The sequence below is a fragment of the Nelusetta ayraudi genome, unplaced genomic scaffold, assembly GCF_046127955.1.
Source record: "Nelusetta ayraudi isolate G7.1 ecotype Tasmania unplaced genomic scaffold, CSIRO-AGI_Nayr_v1 ptg000019l, whole genome shotgun sequence".
Lineage (NCBI taxonomy): Eukaryota > Metazoa > Chordata > Actinopteri > Tetraodontiformes > Monacanthidae > Nelusetta > Nelusetta ayraudi.
This window is the reverse complement of record NW_027466069.1, coordinates 5,451,964-5,476,655: the sequence shown is the minus strand read 5'-3', so window position 1 is coordinate 5,476,655 and position 24,692 is coordinate 5,451,964. Positions and strand designations below refer to the sequence as shown.

General features: G+C 49.1%; 1 protein-coding gene and 1 long non-coding RNA gene across 2 annotated transcripts in view; one reads left to right on the top strand and one right to left on the bottom strand.

Moving 5' to 3' along the window:
• LOC142888373 (uncharacterized) overlaps positions 1-24,692 on the top strand; it is a 376,178-nt gene that overhangs the window by 258,246 nt on the left and 93,240 nt on the right. The window lies entirely within an intron of this gene.
• Positions 1-24,692, bottom strand: part of LOC142888360 (vitamin D3 receptor A) — a 62,623-nt gene that overhangs the window by 10,635 nt on the left and 27,296 nt on the right. Inside the window, exons 2-3 of the mRNA XM_076026593.1 lie at positions 9,424-9,571; positions 8,218-8,348 (exon numbers count right to left, since the gene is read on the bottom strand). Of these exons, the coding sequence (XP_075882708.1) occupies positions 8,218-8,348; positions 9,424-9,569 (277 nt within the window). The 5' untranslated portion in view covers positions 9,570-9,571. The remainder of the gene's footprint in view (positions 1-8,217; positions 8,349-9,423; positions 9,572-24,692) is intronic.

Below are 24,692 nucleotides of genomic sequence, written 5' to 3'. Positions count from 1 at the left end.
GTGCCATGGAATTTTTTTCAATGCAAAAAAATGTCCCATGGCTCGAGGTTGACTAAAGCCGAGTTAAAAAAAAATACAGCATCGTAGCAGTTAGCCACACGCTAGCATTAGCCCTTGCATCAACGGAAAGCCTCGACCTCTTAACTCCTTGAGGAAGTCTGACTGGCCAGCCTTAGAGTGACAGACGGTTCCCCCAATCGTCTTCCAGTTTTTTGTTTTGTGCGTTTCCCCTCCGCCCTTCACTATTGCTGCATTGGGCAGCTCCACACCGCTCCTAATATTAAAACGTGTGGGCGTTCCGGCAGCCGCTGGCACAGCAACAGGCGCAACTCGGCTCCAGTGGCGGTGACAGCGGTGGACTTGCTTCTGATTGGCCCGTTACACTCGGCCTCTGCGTCACATCACTGCAGAGGCCGGACCGGGTTGTTGTGACTGGGTTTGACCACCTCACATCGGGCAGGAGGCCATGTGACTCCCTCCAGCTTCTTCTCCCAGTCTGACGGCTCCATTTTCAACTGTTGGAAGCAGAAAAACCCTTTTGTTTTTTCCCCTCCTCTCTTTTCTCTACACACTCAGGCTGGTACATACACCCCAGGGCTGGTATAAGTAATACACACGATTTCTCCGACGCAGTATTTTCCTCTCTCTCTCTCTCCCTCTCTCTCCCTCTCCCTCTCTCTCCCTCTCTCTCCCTCTCTCTCCCTCTCTCCCTCTCCCTCTCTCTCTCTCTCTATCTCTCTCTCTCTCCCCCTCTCTCTCTCCCTCTCTCTCTCTCTCTCTCTCTCTCTCTCTCGGCGAGATGCCTCTTAGCAACCGCGCGAGCGGCCAAACATCTGGATTTGTGGCACTGAGGGCGTGAAACAGGAAACGCGCGGTGCCAGAGGACCTTTTAACCAAATGAAAAGCAGCTGGGCGAGATGTCGGGCGACGTGATGCGACGTCCAAAACCAGCTCCTTCGTTAACAGGAGGGGGAAAAAAAAAAAAAAGAGTTTTTGCGTTATAGGTTTCCTGCCGTAGCACTTCGCCGCCCTCCGAAAGCCAAACACACGACGGCTTTGTGTGGCCGTCATTACGCCGGGTGACGGCGGCCATGACTCGTAAAGTGTCAACGACGCGTGTGAGATATGTGCCGTGAAATGCATGAAACCTAAATGAGGTGCACGAAAACACGGGCGCACGTTTCAACCCACATGCATGTCGCCCTTTTAAACATGAAATTTATTCTCAGACTTCACATAATTGTGCAATTTCTGTTTCGGGGGAATTTCCACTGTGACTTTTTCTTTAAATGGCACTATAATTTTATTTGTTTTTTCCAAAGAAATGATTTTTTTGGGGGGCGGGCGGGGGGGGGGCAATGCTAATTTCAATCGATTTAAATAACGTTGTTGGGAGGAATTCAATAAAAATAAAAAAAAACACAACTCTTAAAATGACCTCACGATTTCAAACATTCAAATAAAAATTCTTCTGCGGCAAAAAGTTTGAGAGTTACTGCTAAAAACAAGGCATCGGATGAAGCGGTGCCCAAAGATAGAAAGTTGCTGCGGCTCAAGATTCCAACCGGCTCTCAGATTAAATTGAATTTTGTAAATTATGCCCAAATTCACGTCGCCAAATCAGTTTATCAGATTCATCGGAAATAATTTATTTAAAGTACCCCGCGCCAGCGAGCGGCGGGTCGAAAGACACAAGAATGGAGGCAAACAGCCTTTTGTGTGCAGCGATGATGTCACCCTGATGTAATTCAATCTGAACCCATTAAAAACTAAAAGTCAATTCATTTCACCGAGGGGAGCAATTTCGCGTTTCTATAGCAACTATGGCGGAGGAAGAGCAAAAAAAAAAAAAAAAAAAAAAAAATGTTTCCAACACAACCTCGCTCCGGTGACACCAATAATTATTAATAATAACAATGATCTGCCGGCAACTGAGCCGGCGTCCGTGACTACGAGTTTGTTTCTTTTTTTCTTTAAAGGAAGCCTGAAGGTCTGTTTTCCATCCTCTGTGCTGGCAGCGAAGCGCTGACCCCAGGATGCCTCAGCCCCATATTATCCATCTGAGCGCGTGCCACACTGACCTATTACCCAAGAAGAGCTTAAGTCTGCAGACAGCAGGGCTGCCAGGCAGACGAGCCCAAAGCCGCCGCCGCCGCCGCCGCCGCCGCTCAGGAGCATGTGTGCAGCAGCTCCGGGTTAGAAACCCTGCCATCACTCATACCTTGGCCACCGTTTAATTTAGCCCCATGCTAATGATGTCATGGGTCGCCTGGGAATACCGGGCCCCTGGAGGGGGCGGCACGGAACCTCTGAAGGTGGTCCAGACCGTTTAAATTTAGATTAAGGCCTTGGCTGACCACTCGCTTCCTTTTCAATTTCTTTTTTCGCTGGTCAAAAAGTGCCATTATTTAATGTTAGCTAGCTCGGATGTGGTCGCACTTCTGAAACGCTCTCATTTGTTACGGCACCCACTTCTGGACGGTTCGCCCAATTGTTTCAAAATGGTCATAAAATACGTGGGACTGAGGCAGGGCTCCACATTTAGCCCTCGCTTCTTACCAGCCGTCAAAGCAGTAAACAAACTAAATAAATACTTAAGTTGGCTGGCAACAGCTAATTTGAGGGGGAGGACGGGGGCCGGCGGGGATCTGTCGGCGCACCTCACGCTAAAAACACGGGCCCGTTTTCCTGGAAGCCGTAAACAAATGCATGTGAAGTGGATTTTTGGGTGATTGCACTTTAGAGCGCAACCACACAAGCGGGCATTACGCAACCGCATTTTGTGGCGAGGCAGATGGCAAAAACAAACTGTTTGGCTACAAAGGCTTAAAAAGGCAACCCGATGAATCCCCCCCCAAAAAAAAAAAAAGAAAAAAGAAAAAGGATTTACTCTTGCTTTCATCTCCACTTGCTCCAAGCGCCATTAATTAGGTTTTGGCTGCACTTCAACAGCCAATCCATTCACAAAGCCGGCAGGCGGGACCGGCGCTGGTGGCGGTGACGGTGAAAAGGCTGCAGTTTGGTACAAATTTGGTGAAGGACGCTGAAAGAAACTTTTTTTTTTTTTCTTTTTTTTTTTTTAGCATCTCGGGCTTCAAAACAGAGCTTTGTCGCTTGGCAGTTGTGCGAAACCTGCTCAGGCCCAAACAGAAACAAGAACAAACTCAGAAACCTTTTGCATTGTTTAGCACTTTGTGGTTTTTCTTGGTGCGGAAACATTTGAGTTTGTCGAGGAGCCACGGAGCAGAAAAGGTAGCAGGCCAGAACTAGAACTTGCACCTACTGCCTAAAAGCATTTTTTTTTAAATGCAATGCAGAAGTTTAACGGAACTTCTAGAGATTCATACAAGACAAAAATGCTCGTTTGAGTTTCCATCCACGATGCAGATATTAGGAATAAGTTCACCAAAATAAGCAGCAGGTGGCGATACTTTTTCAAATTTTCAACTTTGTCAAAAGAAACCCACCAACAGAGTCCATCACATCCCCCAGTGCCAAGAGCTAACTGGGCAAACTTTGTAGAGTTTAAGGTCTCCAGCCTGAAACAAAGGAGGGTGGCCACGCCCACATTGGGTGCCATAGCTGTCACGCTGGATTTGATGGGTGGCTACTGCTGCCCCCCCCCCCTGCCACACACACACACACACACACACACACACACAGCGCCCACCCCTGGGGATTCTGGGATGTGTGAAGGAGGTGAAATCAGGTCAGTCTGGCATCTGGGCACCCACACGCTGAGAGAGGGTGGCGGGTGTGGGTGGGACGGGTGGCGGTGGGGGGCTCGTGGGCGTGCGCGTGGTGGCCACACACGCGGGAGGTGGTGCCCTCATTGTGTCCGCTCAGCGGTTAGAAAAACACGCAGTCAGTTCGCGCGCGCAGGCTTTGTCCCGACGTCTCGCGGCGGCGTCTCGCATCACTTCACGCTTCAGGATCCTTCACGTCAAAGCCGGTGAGTCTCGTCGCCGCCCGGGACAAACGCCGTTTTGTTGCTGGTGAAGCCAGGGGGCGGGACTTAGAAAATTAAAAAAATAAACTTCCATGAGACTAATTTCTAATACTTCTTTCGGGAAAAAAAGGGGGAGGGGTTGGGGTGTTGGAAAAGGTCACCGGCCAATCAGAGCCCTTTGCTGACAGCGCCGCCCCTGTGGCTGAGCGTCTTTCTCCTCGAAGGATGCAGCACCTGCTTGCAGGCAGGCAGCCAGGCGGGAAAAAACAACTCAGGTCCAAACTTCATGTCACAAACTCGCAGCAGCGTCCTGTTTTGGTCAAACCCTGACCATAGCTCCACCTCCACCTCCACCTCCACCTCTTCCTCCTCCTCTTCCTCCTCCTCCACCTTCTACTCCCCCTCAGGAAAAAAACTCTGATCAGCTCTAAAACGACTCAGCCAGGGAGCCCATAATGAACCAACCTGTCGGGAATCAGATTTGCGATCTCAGCGATCCGGCTGGCTGCCGGGAAACTTTGGCGCTCTCGTAAATTATTTATTAAAACACGACGACGGAGCGGAATGAAAAAACAAAACAAAACATGGAACGATCATCCGGCCTGAAGCCGAGCCGGCGGTATGGAAACATTTAAGGGTCTGCTCGACGTACATTACATACACGCGTCCGTTCGATGCACGTCGGAGCCCATTCAGAGGCGCGGTCGAGCATCTGACGCTTATGTTAATGAGGCCGTAGAAAGAAAGAGAGAAAAGGCGGAACACAAGAGGGCTGAGCGGGCGAGCGAGGAATACAAATCAGCAGGCGAGGCAAAAGGGCTCAAACTGCCCCCACCTCTGGTTCTGGTTCCGACCGAGCTGAATAGCAAAACGGCACGAGGACAACTTGCAGCCCCCTCGCGTGAAACAACGCAAAGCGATGAAGCAGCGTCGGATTCCCGCAAACGCGAAATCAGAAGCTGGAGGAGGAGGGGGAGGAGTAAGAGGAGGAGGAGTAGGAGGAGGAGGAGGAGGAGGAGGATCGGCCGCAGGACACAACCACTGCGTTTGTCACCGCAGTCACAAGACGTACAGCGAGACCGGTTCCACTCATTAAATACAAATGTTTACGTCTTTCAAAGTCACATGAGCAGGAAGTGCAACCGCCGCCGCTGTCTGCTTGCAGGACCTCCCCTTCAAGGTGAAGGAAGGTCGGGCGGGCCGAGCGCCAGGCTGAGCCCGCCGCTAAGCCGTTGCTCGCACGCTCAAAGACTCCCGAGGGGCTTGACGGCAGGGACCACACGCAGCAGGAGGGCCACGGCGCCGAATTCCGCAACCGGGTGACGGCAGGGGTGGCGACAGGCTCCGCCCACTCGGCGGGACGCAGCCTCCCGGCAGGAGACCTCGCAGTGTCGCCGTACGACCACCGTGTGACAGCGGATACAGCAGGGGGACAAAAGTTTTCGGACGCTCAATGTCATTTTGTTCAATTCCAGTTAATATGATCAACATTTGAAGTTATTTTGTGTTTCTAATGGTTTGGCTGCATCAGAGGCACAATGAGGTGCGTGAGGCGTGCATGCAGACGACGACTGCAACACAGACTGCAGCCTTGCTCTGACATACAAGGCTGCATGAACAGAAGCACAAGGCTGAACACAGCTACAGAATTTTAACACGGTGGAAAAGGGGCAATTTGGTGATTTTGTTGTTGTTGTTGTTGTTGTTGTTCCTGCAGTCACGCCCTGCCCCCCTGCTCTCTCATCTCGTCATTCTCTACAGCATCCTCATTGGCTGTCCAGATAAGAAGCTCCACATCCATCAAGCCGGACGGGGGGAAAAAAAATCAATTTTTACATCAGCGCGAAGACACATCGGGCGCCTGTAGGTGCCGCGAGTCCTTCAGCACGTCTCGGAAAACTGATTGCATCCTTGCGTTTGTCTCCCGCTTTTACGTCTTGGAGCCATTGTCGCTCGAGTCAAGAGGCGACTGCTTGGACGGCGAGTCGACTGGATCACCGGCAGGCGGACGGAAGACGTACCTGCTGCCCTCCGGCAGCTGTGACGGGAATTAATCGGAGATAATAATTCCAGTTAGGCTTCAAATGCCAAGCGATAATTGCTGCGCCGTTATCCCGGCGCGTTCTGCCACCGCCGCTCTTCCGGCTGGCATTCATTTAATAACCGTGAAGAGAGAGGGTTTGATTTTTTATTTTCTTTTTTTTAATGCAGGTACTGAGGGCCCCTCCCCCCCGAGGCGCTGAAATGGATTTTATCCGAGAATGAGCGTTGGGAACAATAACTTCAGGTTCGCCAGGTTTTCGGCTCCCTGCAGCTCCTCCCTCCTCGTCCCCCTGAATGAAATAAAGACGCTGCACTGTCGCAGTGAGGGGGACTGGGGAGGGGGGTGATATCAGGTCAGCGTCGCCCCACATCCTTTCACACCCGACACAAACGCACACACGCAGAGATATGGGCTGTGGGCCATTGTGTCGGCGAAGAATGAGAGTCATTGTTGTCCAGGACTTAGCCTCGTCCCCGACATCCCCGAGCAGCCGCTTCCTTCCTTCCTCGCTTCCTTCCTTCCTTCCTTCCTTCCTTCCTTCCTTCCTCCCTTCCGCTGCTCCCTTTCTCCGCGCGTCGCCTCCGGCTCGTCACGGCAGGACATCGCCACTCTTTCACGAGGCAATGGGAAGCGCCCGACGCCCCCCGGAGGCGAAGTCGGAATCTGCAGGCTGCAGCCAGATGTTGGGTTACCGGCCCGCTACTGATCCGTTTACACACGTGTCGCACCCGCAACGGGTCTCCGCGGAATGGAAAAGATGTGAAAACCGGCCGCGCCGTTCCAGGCCTGGGAGAAAATTCCCACAGGGGTCTTCCGAGTGCGGAGGCCCACCGTCACTGGCCTCCGGCGCCGTTGCAAACTCAAACAGACGATTTTCAAGTAAAATAGACAAAACAACACTGCATTGTCCATCCAGAGTTCTGGCGATAAGCAGCGTCTCTGTCCTGCCAGAGAACATTTCCCAGAAATGAGAAGAGGAAAAAAAAAAAACGCGCGAATAAACACCGCAGAAGACCTTCGGTGGAACTTAACGCACGATAAAATAGATATATTTCATGAGGCATGAAATGAGGGATTGACCTTTGACCTGTGGGAAATGACTCAACACCCTGAGCGTCCAGTGATGGACGTCTCAGAGGCGGTGATGTCTGACGATTAACGGGGCAACAATTAAAGGATCAATTTTGTTCATTATGTCTTCGGATTTGAATAGATTTGTATCTTTCTTTTATTCTGCCAAAACATGTCAAAGTTAAGAGGAAAAACATGTCTGAATAAAAGAAAGATATAAATCCAACAACGAAGGGACTTGGACAATGTTCTTAGTTGAGCAGCATCGTCACTGGCTGGAGGTGTTGGACCAGGAGGACGACAGAACAACCCGGAGGTGGATCAATCAAAGACCAGTCGCAGCTTGGAGGCGGTTTGACATGTTGTATAAAATCAAAGGTTGGGGGGGCGGAGATTCGGAGCCAGAGTAGCGTGAAGCAACGCGGATAAAACCAAACGAAGAAGTTTTACCGGGGGGGATAAAAAGCCGACGCACCTGACGAGGAACTAAACTGAGAATAAAACCTGCACGACTGCTTCCCGCTGTTTCCTCTCCAGATGGCGCCGCCAGCAGTCGGCTGTGCATAACCATCGTCAGGACCGTGTTGCACGTCGGCTCGGCTTACCCTCCCATCCATCTGACTGACTGGCTGCTGCTCGCCCTCCTTCTTTAAACATGGGATCAAAGGGCCCCTGACCTCCGGCCATGAGCTAAACCACAGCAAAAAAAACTAAGCAAGGGGGAGAAAAACTAGAATTTGTGCAGGAATGTGTCGGATTTTCAGTCTTTTTTTCCCCTCCCGTGCAGATTCTGCAGTAGAGCGCCGGGCGGCTGTTGGCTCTCTGATGTCCGCATTAATATTTCATCAAAGGAGCGATGGGCTGAGTCGCGGCGTTCTGCTCCTCCCAGCGTCACCTCGATTACCTCGGCGACTTCGGGGTCCCGTCTTGTCCAATCGGTTCGGATCTTTCCCGATCCCGAGGACGAGATCCAAACAAAGCCAAACCAAGCCAACGGCGGCGTGACGAGGTGTTTTTAGCCCTTTCGGTGAAAATCTGACACGGCTACCAGGTAAAATAAGGAACGAAAGGTGTTGGGAATCCTGTGGTGGAAGGAGGCGCAGGGCGGGGGAGGGGCTGAGACGCTGTGTGCCGTCACGGCAAATCAACTCACACTCTTTCATCATGCCGATGTCGATGCAGCGCTTGAGACGGCAGGCCTGGCAGTGGCGCCGGTTGTCCTTGGTGATGGTGCAGCTCCCGTTGAACGGACAGGTGAAGGAGGCTTTACGCTTCATGCTGCGCCTGCAGGGAGAGGGAGGGGGGAGGAGTCGGGAGAGGAGGGGAAATGTCATGCTAGTCCATTATGCATCAGGCCGTGCGGAGGAGAAGGAAACGAATGTGAGCTGGAGCGGGTCTGGAACACCACCGAAAACACTTGGATTTTCTTCATTTATTCTAAGACGATTTAAGGGTCCACGTGAGCAGTCAGGGTGTCAAAAAAAAAAAAAATGCATATTTAACCCTTTGTTTAGAGCCTGCTGCTAAATCAGATGCTTTAATGCTTTTAGACCTTCTGCATGTTGCATGAAATACAAAACATAGAAAATCCCAGCAGTGACAAAAGATCTGGCCACAAATCCTGGGTGACGTATCAGTGCCCCTTGTGACATCACAGGGGGTTGATTCCCAGAATTGCGTGTTTTGGCACAAACCTTATTTATTTCTTTGGACAACAAGTGAAGTAGAAGGACATGTAGATTATTGCCCTTGATACATTAGATGATTTTGGTTTTCAGGTCAACAGACTGGAAAGAACAATTGTGTGTGTGCAAGAACAAACACGCAAATCGACAGATAAAATGCCTCCTGAAGATTCCTACCAGGGAGCGTTGATGTTCTAGTACTGCTTGACCCGATATGTGAGTCAGTGCAGCTATGAGTGTGCAGAGTTTGTAGTGAAAAGCTGAATTACTTCCCACCTCAACCGGCCAGACATTAAAAGAACTGACGTTGTTGTGCCTTTGGATGAATCTTTTTTTTTTCTTCACCTTACCGGCGCCTTGTTAAAACTCTCCCCGTGAGTCTTGTTTGCTCTGCGGCTCTCCACTTCTCCGAACCGTGTATTGGATTATCTTTTAGAGCCAATTTGAACATTTGAATAGGCACTTTCGTTTTAAAGGTCAGGTCACGTCGCGCGTTACCGCCCAGAATAAACCAGACGGGGCGGACGGAGGGAACACACGCATGGAATGTTTGTCATGGGACCCGGCGGCAGCATAACTCACACATTGTACAGACACATGACGAGCCTTGCACACACGGTGGGGGGGGGGGGAGAGAAGAAACAGCCCAAATGTAAACGGCAGAAGAATCCGACCTGAAGAATCCTTTGCAGCCTTCGCACGTCATGGCGTTGAAGTGGAAGCCGGTGGCCTTGTCGCCGCACACGCCGCAGATCCGCGGGGCGTTGCGGTCGAACTCCTCCGGTCCGACCACCGACGTCGTCACCGTCATGGGCTCCATCACTGCAGGAGGGGAAGAATAGAGGGAGACGTCAGCGGACAGCATTCAGCGGCTGGTTCTCCCGGCTCAGCTCTGCTTTCTGTGGCCAAGGGGTGGCTTTGCCTTCCCGGCTTTCAACAAAAACAGGTGTCAGGCCATTAGCATATGTAGCAGGGGGCAATGACAGCCGCACGCTGAATCATTCAGGCATCCAGGTGTGTCCGAGCACACACGCACACACGCACACACACACACACACACACACACGCACACACACACACACACACACACACACACGCGCGCGCTCGTGAACAAAACACCTGTTGTTAGCGATTGCTGCGTCGATTACAGTGACGGAAGCGACGTTTTATCGAAAGAGTCGAGGCCGCCGTCTCCTCTCGTGCCGATTTTCCTCCCGCGCAAACCCACACCAGCTGCCTTTGCCGTGGCAAACAAAGAGCGGCGGGTTAAAGCGTCGACGTGGAGCGACGGCCGCCTCAAAATTTAATCGACAAAACAGCGGAAAAGTATCGAGGAAACACAACAGAGAGCACAAGGGAAGTTCTTTCATTCACTTCCAGGCTTCCTTGCGTCTCGGTTCTTGTTTTGCGACCTTCCTAAACGGGGCTGCGTTTGACGCCGTTTCGCCACCAGGTGTCGCAGCTTCGCGCCGCACGTGCAAACCGAGACAAACCGGCTCCCTGCAGCAGCAGCGGCGGACCTTAACGCAACAAACAAGGGTATAAACCGCACAGCAGGAGCGTCAAGGTTTAAGTCGGTCCGGGATGTTGCCACCAGTGGGTGGCGCTCCGACAATATCTGCTTTACTGCCTTGCTTTTCCCGCACCATCGCTGCTGTTTACTGACCCTGTGTGTGTCAGGGGTGGGAGGGGATGGGAGGGGATTATGGCTCCGGATGCAGGGAGGAAGAGGAGATTCACATGCATTAACATGATCACATGACCGGTTGGGGAACAATCAGCAGCAGAGACACAGTTTTGGACAGAGCAGTTTGTTTCTGAGATCTAAGAAAAAGATCAATTTTTTCCGGATTTCTCCTTTAAAAATTGTCATTTTTATGTTCCTTTACATTCACCCTGCTGTGTTGGAACATTTTCCCAGTCATCACTTTAAATTTTTTTGGTGCGTGATGTCACATGAAGCTGAAGCGGTGCCCGAAAAGTTTTGTAGGAAAATATGAAAGCGTTACTTTCAGAGAAACTATTTTTGTGGCCCAAAAATATTGTTTTCCTCTGACGTGCGCCGTCCCTTTAAGAGGGCTCTTGGGTAACGTATATGAGCGGGAAATCTCCTCCGATTCACACCACTAGGGGACAGATGGCCCAACGACCTTACGTAAACTGTTTAAGTTTCCAAAAACTAAATTTAAACGATGTGAATTCAGGGCTCAGGTTTATGTTACTGGGGCAGGCGGAGAAACGGCCAAAAGCTCGGCAGTCAAAAACCGAACAGGCCGGGGCTGTTTTTAGGGGGGCTGGCGGTGGGGGGTAGAGTGGATGGCTTATGTCGTGTAAAATAAATACAGACATCTGCGGGGCCGACATCACTCGGGGTGGAGGACTCATGTATGTAGGGGAGGTCATGTGAGGGGAAGACAAGCAAATGAGGACAAAAAGAGGAGGGGCTCCGAGCGGCTGGCTTAGGCTCAGCGGGGGGGAAGGAGTCACGTGGATGCAGAATATAGCCTGTGGCGGTGGCAGCACAGGGGGGGTGGGGGGGGGGGGGGGCGGAGGAGAGGAGGGGTGGTGCGTGCACAGAAGCAGGGCTCGGGACGATGTCAAGCGAGGACAAAAGCGATTCGGAGGAGGAACCCGGCACGGAAGAGGGGCGGCAGGGGCGGACGAACGGCGGGACGGAAATAATTGAAGAGGCGAAGGAGGGAAGGAGGGAGGACGGAGGAGGACAGAGGAGGACGGAGGAGGACGGAGACAAACAGGGATCGGCCCCATTAGGTCTCACTACATCTCTCAGTCTAACACACACACACACACACACACACACACACACACACACACACACACCTGCTGTGATGGCGCTGGATACCCGGAACGCCGCACGCAGTCGGAGCGCCGCCCGGGTGTTTAGAACACGTGGGCCCAGCAGGGGGAGTTTTTCCTCCCCTCATTCATAAACACGTCAACACGTCGTGGTCGGCGGCGACCGGAGGTGTGACCCGCGACCATGGGACAAAAAAACAACGAGGCGGCGCAAACAACATCAGTCGGGGCATTAGAAAGAAAAAAAAAAAAAAAGCAAAGCGAGCGCTCAGACGCACGCACAACGTGAAAACAAGCCCTTGTGCAGCAGCAGGTGGACGATGGAGCAGCTGAGACATGACGAGTGTCAAATTTAATGTTTTACTTTCAAGAACGGCACCACATGGCAAAAATAAAGAAAAAGAAACTCAACCCAACGTTGCCTCCAGATCCTTTTCTCGCTCGACTTCTTGACGAGCTCCCACCTAAAACGTTTTCAGGCCAAATCAAAGCAGCGAGTCGAGGGACGAGACCATACGAGATTTACAACAGAAGCGCTTCACACCATTCAATGGAAACACCTGCAAATCGCAATTGTACTTTGGCGAAATTTTTGAAATATCGCTTTTGTTTTGCGAAAAACTGTGATGGAAACGCAGCTATAGAAGCCTGAGATCTGGCTGGCTTTGGGGGGGGGTAGATGAACACCAGGGGGCAGCACTGAGCTCGTACAAGCACCCACCACTTGCAACTTGCAAGTCTGGAGCTGTTTCGTGACAGTTTACTGAAGTACAGGGAAGTAAAGGGTGGGCTCGTCCAATCAGCGTCTCCCGCTCAACTCAAAGCAGCACAAGACAAAACACAAAGACTGAAAATAAAATGAAACACTAAACAACAGTTTAAACAAACGGACGACGGCGCAGAAGAAGCGGCGGCGACAACTGGATTGATAAGATCTCGTCTCTACTGAGGGTTTTTTCGTTTTCCCTTCCCTGCAGCTAGAAGTTCCACAACACACAAAGCGCCAGTCTGGCAGGTGTCCAGCCTATCCTGTCTGGATCTGCTGCTGTCACCGTGCGGCTCCGATCCCCCTTTTGTTTGCACCACATCCAGAAAAATTAAATGATTAAAAAAAAATAATAATAATAAAATAAAAAAGTCCCATTGAAAGTTAATCGTTCAAAGCCTCAAGTCAGTGTTTGCCCCCCGCCCCTTTCCCCCCACTGATTAATCCACTTCAAGTACTTGCTGGACCGCCGCCGCCGTCATACGGTTGTTTATAATATTGGATCTGACAAAGTCACAACAAAGCGGTCGGAAAAGAAAGAAACGTACGACATGAAAAAACCCCACCGCTCCTTCCCGCCCCGCGGCGCTCCCGGTCTTCTCGCCGAAGAGTCCGACTCCCGGCTGGGTTGAGGCGACGGGGCCGCGGCCGCCGTCTGCAGCAACAAGACTTAATTGAAGGGAATCGGCAGAGACAAGACGGGCGGCGCAGCCGGACAAAACACGGCTCCGCTGTGCATAATGGATTCTCCATGGATCTGCTTTTCATTCATCGTGTGTGCGTGTGTGTGTGTGTGTGTGTGTGTGTGCGTGCGTGCGTGCGTGCGCGCGCGGCATGGACGCGTGCGAGTGTGCCGACACTTGAGAAGTGTATTAGTGGCCGAGATGGCGCTAACTCAGGAGAACTTCATCACTCTCGCTGCAGCGGCCGGCTAATTTAGGAAGCCACATAGTTTTCTTTAAAGGAAAAAAAAAAAAGAAAGAAAGAAAAAAGAAAAAACCGCGCGTATGCATCATCGCTCTAATATATTTTCTGAATTTGAAGAATGTATCCCTTAATTGAAAGGCGCTGTAATAATATACACGCTGGCTGCTCCAGTGCAGCAGAATCATTAGTTATACCAAGGGCACGAAATAAGGATAAACAGCAAATCTCTGCACTATTAGCTATTAATACAATCACCCAGAATCACTTGATAAGGTTTTCTGTATTGATAAATTAAATATGGTTGTTGTTATTATAAATATTCCGTTTTTATAACTTTCCTGCCAATGGCGCAGCCTCACACTGTTAATTCACCATGAAATAATAATAAGAGTAAAACGAAGAAAGTAATGAAGGCTTTCTATTCTCTTCTATACTATTTTAGCTCTCCGTTTACAACCTTCTGCCAAAACTGATGCTTTTTCAGACCTTTGGACTTAGGGGGCGAAGCCTAGACCTGGCTGGGAAGTGCATCAGTGCCCTTTGTGATGTCACAGGGGACTCATTTTAATTTCTCGAGCCGTCTTTTCAAACAGACTTGATGAAAAACGTTCCTGGAGATGGTGAAAGGAGTCATGGATGAACTTTCCACTGACGCGTTATTCTCAGGAAACACTGTGACGAGTGTTTTCGCTTGGATTTATGAACTTACTAACCTGCTCAGAGCCACGCCAGTGCAGCCACAGTCATGTGAAAACACTGTTGTTGGATCTCATGACCCTCTTAAAGCCGAGGCCTGGCTGCCGCGCAACCTTTCACATTTAACTTAGGGCGTTTACCCACAGGCGCCCTCGGTAACATCTCGGTACGGTACGGGTCGGTATTGACGCATTTCCACGGGCCCCAGCACGGTCCCAGGGGTTACGATTTTGGTACCTGCCTCCTTGGGGTTCGAAGCGAGCGGAGCTGACACCGTATGGGTGACGTAGCAACGTGCAGGGCACTGATTGGGTAAGAGTTTTGACGAAAAAGCCAAAGGCAGTTTCTCACGAAAGACCAAAACCGCCATTTTTTAAATGCCCCGCGTGTGGATTTTTACAGTTTCACGTATTAAAAACTGAAAAGATTATGAAACTGTACCATGGGCGAACGTAGAACTGCAGACGTTTCTGTTCTCTGTGGCCAAAGAAAAAGCTCATAGAGAGCTGGACGGACGGAGCGACACGCAATGAAAAGCCTTCCTGGTTTCGCAGCCGGTGGCCGTCGCTGTACAGCGAAACAGTGTCCGGAGAAATAAAAAAATAAAAATGCCGAGCGACTACCGAAGAACCAAGGACTACAACAGTTAGTCTTTTCCCCTCCTCCCCCCTCCCCTTAGGTTTTCAGGCCCGGGGGTCACATGACTGACACGCCGTCAAAGGGTTACAAAAATGACCCCCCTCACCCCACCAGCCTCCCTTCCTCAAAGACACACGGCGAAGAACAACAACAGATGGATGAGTAATTACGCTCACATTCACACCTAGAGACGCTTTACGGTCGACACTTACGCTAACTCGGCTGTCTAATGAGCGTGGAGGGAAGCCGTAGAGAGCAGCCGAAGGGAATCTGCAGTGGGGTGGGGGGACAGCATGCCGCCGCCACGCACGCAGACAGACAGGCAGGCAGACAGGAAGGCAGACAGGCAGGCAGGCAGGCAGGCAGGCACAAGCCAGCCGGTGGGTCTCTGCGGCCACTTAGCGATGATTTAGTGGCTCTGCGTCAGCTCCACGCGGTGCCCTGCAGCCACGCCCACCCACGCAGTCAGACCCCCTTCCCTCCCTCCACTACCACCACCACCACCACCACCGCTGCCTGCCTGCCTGCCTGCCTGCCTGCATGCATGCCTGCCTGTCTGCCTGCCAGCATTTAACCTCACAGTGGTATTGACATTAATAAAAGTGTAACTCGCTGAACAATCAAAGCAATTTTCCTGACCTTAATAATGGTTCTCCTATGTATTTCTCAGGCGGAAGCCCCCCTGACAGTGCCATAAATATGAAACACGCTGTCAGACTTAGGCTTTCAAGAATTTGAGAATTTCCCAGGAAGATGCTCCCAATCAGGCGGCAGGTGACTGAGAGGATGCTGAAAACAATCAGTCAGTGCACCTTTGATGAATAATCAAAAATCCAGCTTTGGCAAAACAACACGTCCATCACTCCTCCACCGTGTGACCTCCACGCTGACGCCTCGACACAACAGCGAGATCCAGCGCCGCGTCAACAGTGTCTCAGCACACTCAAGGGACCTGCATTAGTCCGAATCCTGCCACAAGCAGTGAAATGTTCTTTTTTTGTGGACCACGGGCCGTAGTTTGCCTATGCCTGGCGTAGTGTCTCGCACAAGAACGTTTGAAAAACAGAAAGAGCGAAAACAGCGTTTCTTTCAGGAGGTAATTTCCAGGGGTGGTGGCGAAAACGAACACGATGCGCGTCGTATCGTCGTATCGGCGACTCGCTGGGACGCGAGATGAACGAGAGATTTAGAGGCCGTTGCTCCTTCAAGCAAACGGCCCCTGCGGTCCGCTGGTATCGACCTAAATAAGAAGAGGGACTACAGATTCCACTCATCTCCTGCGGCGGCGAGAAAAAGCCCCAGCGGCAGGCAGCGCTCGAAACATCTGCCTCGCGGTGGCGTATTAATAAAACACCGGTGTTGTGCTGCAGATATGATTGCCATGGAGCGGGTGGGCGGCGAGGGGCGGCACGAGATGTTTCGTCAACAGATGAAACATTCATTGGGCGGCAATCGGGCCGGATTACCGCTGAGCCGCCCTTCCGTGTTTTTTTTTTTTTTTTCGTTTTTTTTCTGGACCGGACGCCAATTTTCTCTGGTGTCACCTGAACCAAGTTAAAATTCACACAACCAGCCTGTAAACAGCAGCAGGCCCCACAAGTTGCCGGATTTCCAAACACGAACCGGCTCTGTTCGTCAAACATCGACGGCGATTGCAGGAGCAATGGAAGTTCGCTGTCGCCTTCTGCGCTTTCCTCCCCCCCCCCTCCGCCGGTGCCCCCTGGAGGGCGGCTCAAACTGCTGAGCTGTGTTTGTCCTCATGCCTCCCCTCCCACACCATAAATCTCATGTCTACCACTCGCCAAAGCAGCAACAGGACCAGCTGACTGCTAAGGAGGACGAGGAGGAGGAACGCCCCATTGCAAGTTTAAAGCTCTCGTATGATAAATTTGGCCTGATTTAGGATTTTTATATTGATATCATTCCCACAAGTCCATCAATAAAAGTGTACACTCACATTTGCGTCCTCAAATAAACCAACGGAGAAGAAGGTGGACGAGCTGTCCGGGTTTGTGTGCGCAGGCCGCCGTAGTTCGGGAGAGGGAGGGGGAGTGAAAGACTGATCCAAATTTAAATTGTAACCATTGCATGTCGCTGTTTCTTCTGAAAATCTCCATATATTACACACTTTAAATGCCTTTTTTTAATTTCCTATCAATTAATGTATAGATTCTCAGTTTCATTGGTTTAATTTGTTTGCCTTTTGAGTTTTATTCATTTATTTATTTTCTTTTTCGCTGTTTTGGTGACTGTATTGGTGTTGTGTGGTGTGCTGTGGTACGATCTGCTTTTTACTGTTGCTTTTTATGGCTGTCGTTGACCTCCTTTTAAAGGTACTGTGCCTATAACAACTAGCAGGGAGACTCCCCATGTAAACCAACACCTGGCTGAAATTGGGTACAATCGCATCCCTGCAAAATGGGGCACTGTACACTGCACACTGTCCTCTTGAAAATAAATACATTCAAATTGAAATAGAACGGGACCCTGCGCCAGGTACCATCGCCATGAGGTCACCGTGCCGAGGGACCCCGATGACAAATGTCAACCCCTCAAGACTGTCGCAGAGGCGGCCTGCCAACGCCAACGCCAATGCCAACGACCCCGCCCCTGACGTACCGCCAGGTTTCCAACTTTGTGTGAAGCAAAGACAGAAGTTTCCCCCACCCCAAAAGCGTGGGAAAAAAATGATACAAATTAAATGTTAACATGAGTTGGTGGAGGTGAAATACACTGTTTTGTCAGGCGGTGGCGGCATAACTGACATACCACTACTTTACTGTAATAAGGTGATACAGTAGAAGAAAAAGAGGCTACAGACAGTGAAAAAGAGATACTTATGAGCAAGTTGTGGTAATATTTTTCAAGGATGAACCCAGGAAGTTCTGATCTCCTGATCAGCTCAAACAACCGTCACATGACTGAAGTGTTTGCTACGCCACAGATTATGTGGTAAATGTGTTTCCTGTTTGTTGCACGATGACAATTTTTACGCACAAGTCAAACAACATCAAGCTAGCACAACCACATCTTACCGAATGACGATGCGATTCCTTCCCGAATTTTGTTTTACCTTTTCTGACGCTGCGCTAGCCCCGCCCCCTTGTACTACCTCTCACTTGCACAAACACAGGCTTTATGTCTCAATGTGATTCCCTTTGGCTAAATGGAGGTTACAAACAAGCAGGTGTGCTGAAAACCGTTCCTATACTGCAAATCTATATTGTGGAAGACCCCCCGACTGGATTCGATCATCTTCCCCAGAACATCTGCCTAATCGGTGTGTGAGCAAACCAAAAAGGTTGCAATTACTTTGACTCTAACCAAAAACCTGTTTTGTTTATTGGAAAATCTATTTGTTTGGGTGCGGCCTGTTTTTTGGGGTTTTTTTTTTGGGGGGGGGGGGGTTCTTTTTCAGTGCGGCACGTGCATTGTCTGGTCACATGACGACCTGATACATGCTGCATCCAATACTTGCACGCCCAACACTTGTTCTACCTACCCAGACATTATTGCTGTTCCCAGGAGTTTCACCTTTTTTTGACCAATGAGTATAATCTCTTCATTTTTCTCTGGCAAGCTCAATAAAATTGATTTTTTTTTTTTTTATTAATTTTCTTTCAACATACCCTAATTTTTTTGACCTATATTCCATGATGACAGATTAGAAACGTGATTTTTTTTTTTTTTTTTTTAATTATAATTTCAGTGTCACCGATGCAAAGAGGCTTATGAGCGGCACTGTCTTTACATCAAGCACGGCTACGGTGAAGGCTGAACTCTCCATGCATCCGAGCCTTTGGACAGCTGCGGGTCTCCTGCTGCACTGTGACTGACCCTGCCCTCCGACCTCAGAGCCGAGCTGGCAATGGGCCAGACAATTTCCCCACAGGGATCAATAAACCATCAGCACAATGAGAGAAAGAGGACGCTCTTTGTTTAAGCCTACAGACGCCTACATAAAAGGCCTTTCTTCCACCTTTATTATCAGGCCAATGTGCTGGAATCCGGCCGCGGAGACGCCGAGAGACACCGACGTATTAGCGGAGGACGTCTTTCTTTAAGGGGGGCGGTAGAGTTGGTTGGAATGTGACTAATGGATCGGGATCAGAACCAGGTCCACTGTGGGTTTTCTTTACCAAAAGTCTTTCAAAGTCCCCTATACCCCCGCTCTCTCTCCACACACACACACACACATAAATCTACTATATGACAGCACAAAACCCCCTCGGAGGCCCTTTGGCTCGTGTTGATTTTAACCTGCATCTGCTCTTCAATCATCGGCGAATCGATACCTGCACACGGCCGAGCGACAGGAAGAGATAAGAGGCGTCAGCAGGAAGATTAAAAACTAGCGGCCGGCGGCGAAGACTCACAACGCCACAGGGTCTCCACGACACCGTGGAAGGGAGGAAGATTGACGTTGCGTCCTGCTGTTGTCACTGCTGCAGAAAGAAGCAGTGGATTCAAGTTGTGCAAGAGCATTCCTACATGTATCTCATTGTGAAGGAGCTTTGTCAACTTATAACGTAAAGCGTTGGTTGATTGATTTACGACAAAGCATACCTCATCTTCAACGGAAGTAAATAATTCGCACAATATAAATGGAATAATTTGGTGTTATTAAGTCGACTACACCTTGTGAAAACGCCCTGGCTACACCGACACAGAAGCAGCGAGATGTGAAAAGAGGCCCGGAGCGGATCACATGACCAGTGTTGTTTTCACTGCAGCTCTCGGCAGCGGCTGCGGGCAGCGCTCATGTTTTGCTGCCGCTGCTGTAGGAAAGCTGGCCGAAGGCCAAGTTAAATGCTACACAGCACGGTGTTGACATACATTTTGGCTGGTGGGCTCCCCCCCTCCCCTCAAACCGGGTTGTGAGGGTGTTTTTTAAGGTGAGGTGTGGGTTCTTAAGGTGAGCCGGTTTTCACCTTTACATGAGCAAATTCTCTTTGTTTGGCTTTAACTTGGGACTGAAAAACAGCCCCGCGGCGTCGACCGTCGCCTCTCCACAAGTATTCTCTGATCATTAACGTTGAAGAGAGCTGCAAGGAGTCTCTGATTAATCATATTTCCCCTGGGGATAAATGATATGTTATAAGTATTCTGATTATTTAAGTTGAAGCGCCACGAGTGCAGAGTGATTTCGGCTAACTAGGTCAGAGGATGAGGAAAAGTCCCAGGTGGGCTCTGCTGGAGAAGAACATTTTTCTTCCACCAGTGCCGCCCGTCCACGTACCCTCCGACGCCGCGGTCATGCAGCTTTCTCATGAAAGCCCAGCGAGAAGTGGCGCGGGCCCCAGTATAGGGTTCCATATACGGGGCTGGAGGTGTTGTGTGCGCGGGGTGTGGGTCCTCTGTTCTGTAGGCAGCTCGACAGGAAGCATGGCCTACTTTTTCCCCCCGCCAGCTGCCTCACGGTGGGCCTCACTCACAGCTACACGGCCATAAAAAAAAAAACCCCAGTCCGGTTACAATGAAGGCAACAAAAGCGGCCGTCCGAGCCGAAGCTTAACACGCTCGCACAATCGCACTCGGGGAGACCGACATCGTGTTCTTAACACTGTGGTGGTCGACACACATGGAGAGCGTGGCCCCGTCTGATTTGTTGAATTTTCAACGACCGGTTTTGTTTTTGTTTTTTTCATGGGTCTCAGAGTGAAACGACCGAGTTGGTGGAGGAACGAGGACGAGGACCAGGGGTGTTCTGGGTGGGGTCTAAAATTCCTGTGTGGTTTCTACAAAAGTTAAAGGAAGGTGCGACAAAACCCTGCAACCCCAACTACACTTCAGGCTCTATGCTAGTTTGCATCTGCTGTTTTATTAGTTCACTGAAATGCCTTGACGGCTGGGCAAAAATATTAACTCGTCGATTAGTCGCAATTCAGTTTAATTCCAACAAAATATCACTTTGATCTTCATTATCCAGTGGGCAACATTTGAACGCCACGACTCAAAATAATCAATGATGAAACAAAAATATGAACATTTTCATTTCATCGAAACAAATACTGCACACATTATTATTTAGCAGTCGTCAGAGACCAGCGACAGGGTCATACACGTTTATCCCTGAATCTATGTTGAAGCATACTAGCACCACGATGGCATTGACCCGAGCCCTGCAGAATCAAATTGAAATAGACTTGAATGGAATTGTGAAGTTCTTAAGAGAGGAAAGCTAAATTCAATTACCCAGAATGCACCGTCCACATTAGCAAACAGCACAAACACACTTTGTGCTTTATGGGGGGCATCATTTCAAACTGAGGTACTCCACACAACAAAACAGGGAGGCTGCACGTGAACGTACAGTGAAAGACAGTAGGCGGCGACATGCACGTAGCTGGTTTGCGACCAACCAAGACAAAAATAAATGAATAAATAAAATAAAAGAGGAAACTACCACTTGCGTCAGTCTACAGGAGGAAATCAAGACGCTGTCTGCATGGATACGACTCCGTCGGAGGAGACCAGCGGTCCTGGGAAACGGCTTGTTTAGCGGCCGGCTTCCTTGTTTTGAGCGCCACCGCGTCCGCATTCACCCGCGGGCACGGAGCCCGGCTTCTGGCGCACTCAGTGTTCACGCTAATTGAATCAATCAAGACTTTTGTGGTTCCAGCCTGTCGTATCTGCCCCCCCACGCTCCCCACCCCCCCCCCGCCCCTCCCCCGCCCCCGGTTCATACTGGAGATGCATCCAGGATCGCGAGCCCAACGCTTGGAAAACACAGAGAGGAAAGAATCTCCGACTTGGTGCAGAGGGGATGTCTGAGCGTGAGGCCCATCGAAGGAAGAAACATTTTTGAGTGTCATTCCTTTTGAAAAACTCACAAGTAAAGCCTCCCGGTTGGTTGGAGAAGTGTATCACACAGATATGTAATCATCAGGCTTTTACCTTGAAAACGTTATCTTACAAAACCTTTGATGAAACATTTATATTTAAAAAAAAATAATAATAAAATAAAAAAACCTTGGGAGTGACTCATTCTTAAACAACTACTGTATGAACTTTGAACAACAAAAGGGAGAATAACAGAATTCAAAAGGAAAAAGCACAAGGAGGATTTAAAAGCAGAACATTTTAAGAGCGGTGGACTGGATGGCATTTAGTGGAGAAAAATCAAATATCGATTATGAACACAAAACAAATACTGCACTTCAATGGAAGTAGACCTGTTCCATTCCATTTTTAACACTGGATAATTACACAATACAATTAAGCAGCAGAATGATTTTAAAAAATTTTAACCTTCAGAGAAAAAAAAGGCCAAATTTCTATCCACATACTCAGTTCCTCAGTTGAGCTACTGTAAGCTGCAGATTACTTGAGATCAAACCCTGTCAAGGCCGACGATTCGACAGAAAAATCAATTACAACGCAAAGGTCCTTGTTTTGGCAGCACTTGATTGACTCAACAGGCCCCTGTTTTTCAACAGCTCGTCCAAGGCATTCCACAAACATCAAAAACCCGACACGCTGGATGGAACATTTCCCAAAGCTGCGCGATTCGTCGAGAGCGATTCGCAAATCTGCCAACTGAGGCAGGTAGCAAGAGCGCTCAAAGCCTCCTATTGGTGCAGGGGTGAGAAGCAGACGCTGTAGAGCCGCTTCTAAAGCCGCCAGAGTCGCAGTCGACCAGCTCTCAGCTCTTCTTTTAATATGAAAACACCGCTGCTACTGTCTGCTGGAGTTTTTAAAATTAGTTCCCCGCCCAATTGACTCTATGCACTACATTCTACACCCAACACTGAGCGTGGACTCCATTGTTTATTTTGTTTGTTTATCGTATCACTGTCAGATGTACTGCTCTTTTATTAGGATAAACAGACTGGGTACATGTATTAATGTTTTGTGATATTTTTCACTTTTTAACATTTTTTTTAAAAGATTATGACAACTTTTAGCAAAACAAATTCCTCTTATGTGTGAAATCACACTTGGCAATACAGCTTTATATGATATTTGATTCTGATTAGGGATGCAAATTAGCAATTAACTCATTAATAGTTAGTTGATTGACCTTATCGATCAATTAATGATTAATTGATAAGCGGCGCTTTTTCCTTAAGTTGACTTCTAATGGGTCACATTTCAACTTAAAAAAAAATGTTTAAAAGTAACTTGTTCTCGGTATATTATGGCCATTACAGCTGAATTGCTCTTTTCTGCTGCTACACTGTTATAATGATACTAATTACCTGTCTAAGAAATGTTCAATTAATCGCAACTAATTTAATTTAATCGATTAAATTCTTAATTGACAATTAATGCATAATCGATTAATTGTTAAAATCCCTAGTTATGATTCATCAAGTTTTGGTCGTAATTAAATAAACACCAAGTATTGACTTCTGCAATGCCAAGGCCAAATAGAAGCACTTGAAGGCTGGAGCTTCTCAAGTTCAGAGTTCCTTCCAGCTGCTGTGCAAAGGCTCAAAACGCTGGTGCTGGTCTACCTCTGGCACGTACACACTCGGCAGCAGGGGAGGCAGGAAAAAAAAAGTGCTGAAGGTGCTGCTAAGCGCGTGTTTGTTGTGTCTGAGTAGGTTCTTAAGTCAGTGCCACGCTGTCTTAAATCAGTTGTTATAATAACAGGGGTACCGGCAAACTGAGTCGGGCATGAATTTAAAAAGGTGCATGCTCATGTGGTTGCAGCCGCACCTGTCCCTCACCCCTGCATGCATTCCAGCATGGGAACGCACGGCGGCAATCCAGCTGTGCAAACAAATTACACGCCGGTGACAGTAAATCACACGGCGATGCACGGGGACCTAATTGCAGGGCGTGGACGCACGAGCACCGGCTCGTTTCCCACCAAAAATGCACATTGTCTTCGGCAATGCTTGAGGCACCGAGGCGGAACAAAGGAGGGATTATATTTATACAGTCTCAAGTCGATTGTCTCCTTGTTCCTCACCCCAAAAGGGTGACGAACCTGCGAGGAGCTACGGCTGGAAAAAGTAATGACAGCCTCTAGGTTTGGACTCCTGGAGGAAACTGGTGGAAACTGGAACGGGATGGTGGAGGAGCTGGAGAGGCGTGAAATTTCACAGTGAAAGGACGAACGACAGGGTTGGCAATGCAACAGAAGCCTAAATGAGATTAGAGATCAGCGGCTGCAGCTAAGTGTCGAAGTGTCGGCTGTCATTTGGGAGTTTCGCTCACTCGGGAACTAAATTCAACCCTGTGAAATGGTGCATTTACACTTGAGCAGGATCACTTTTTGATCGTAATTTCAATTTTGGCTGCAAACAATCTCAGAATTCGAAGTAAAAAATTTTTATTTTATTGGACCATTATGATTGTATTCTGAAAGACAGACATGTGCATGTGCAAGTCCATAGCAACTACAGTGGTTTAGCTTCACTTTATAAAACGCAGGCACACTGGAGACTGTGACTAATTGTTATTTCGACGTTAACCAAAATAATTGTGACAACTTTTTTTTCCATAATCATGCAGCCCTAATGGAGACTATAATAATTATTTCTATGACAGTTCCCAGGCTGTGTTTAGTGTTTATGTAACTAACATGGCAATGTATAAACAGCTCACATGACGTTGCTAAAAGAGTCCAAAGTCCAAGTAGAAGACTAAAAGGTTTAGGATGCAAAAATAAGAGTGTTTCCCTCAATCATCTGGGAACTGTGAAATAGTTCCTGCACAGTCAAAAAAAAATAAAAGAATCTCAGTGAGTCACTTCTGAATTCAGTGTGGTTGCAAATTTCTAGAATCCCAAAAAAAAAGCCCAGGCCAATTACACAGAGGCTAAACAACTCTTGATAATCTTTGATTTGGGGTGTATTTTATGCCACATTTTGATCTTTTCTGGCCAGAGAAAATTACAAGTTATCAATCCCTACTTTGTTCGCCTAATTTACAAGCGCTTCCATGTCCTAAAAATTGATGTGCGGACTCTGATTAGATTAAAATTCCTTCTATTTAGGACGATATTTGAATCAGGGGCCGGGCCTCCTTCTGTGCTCCCGTCTCCTGCCGCCAAATCCACAACAGCAGCTCTGAACTTTGGACCTTGTTTTCTAGGCAGAGGATGAAAACGAGCGGTCCGTTGGCAGGCCGAGCGGGAGGAGCGAG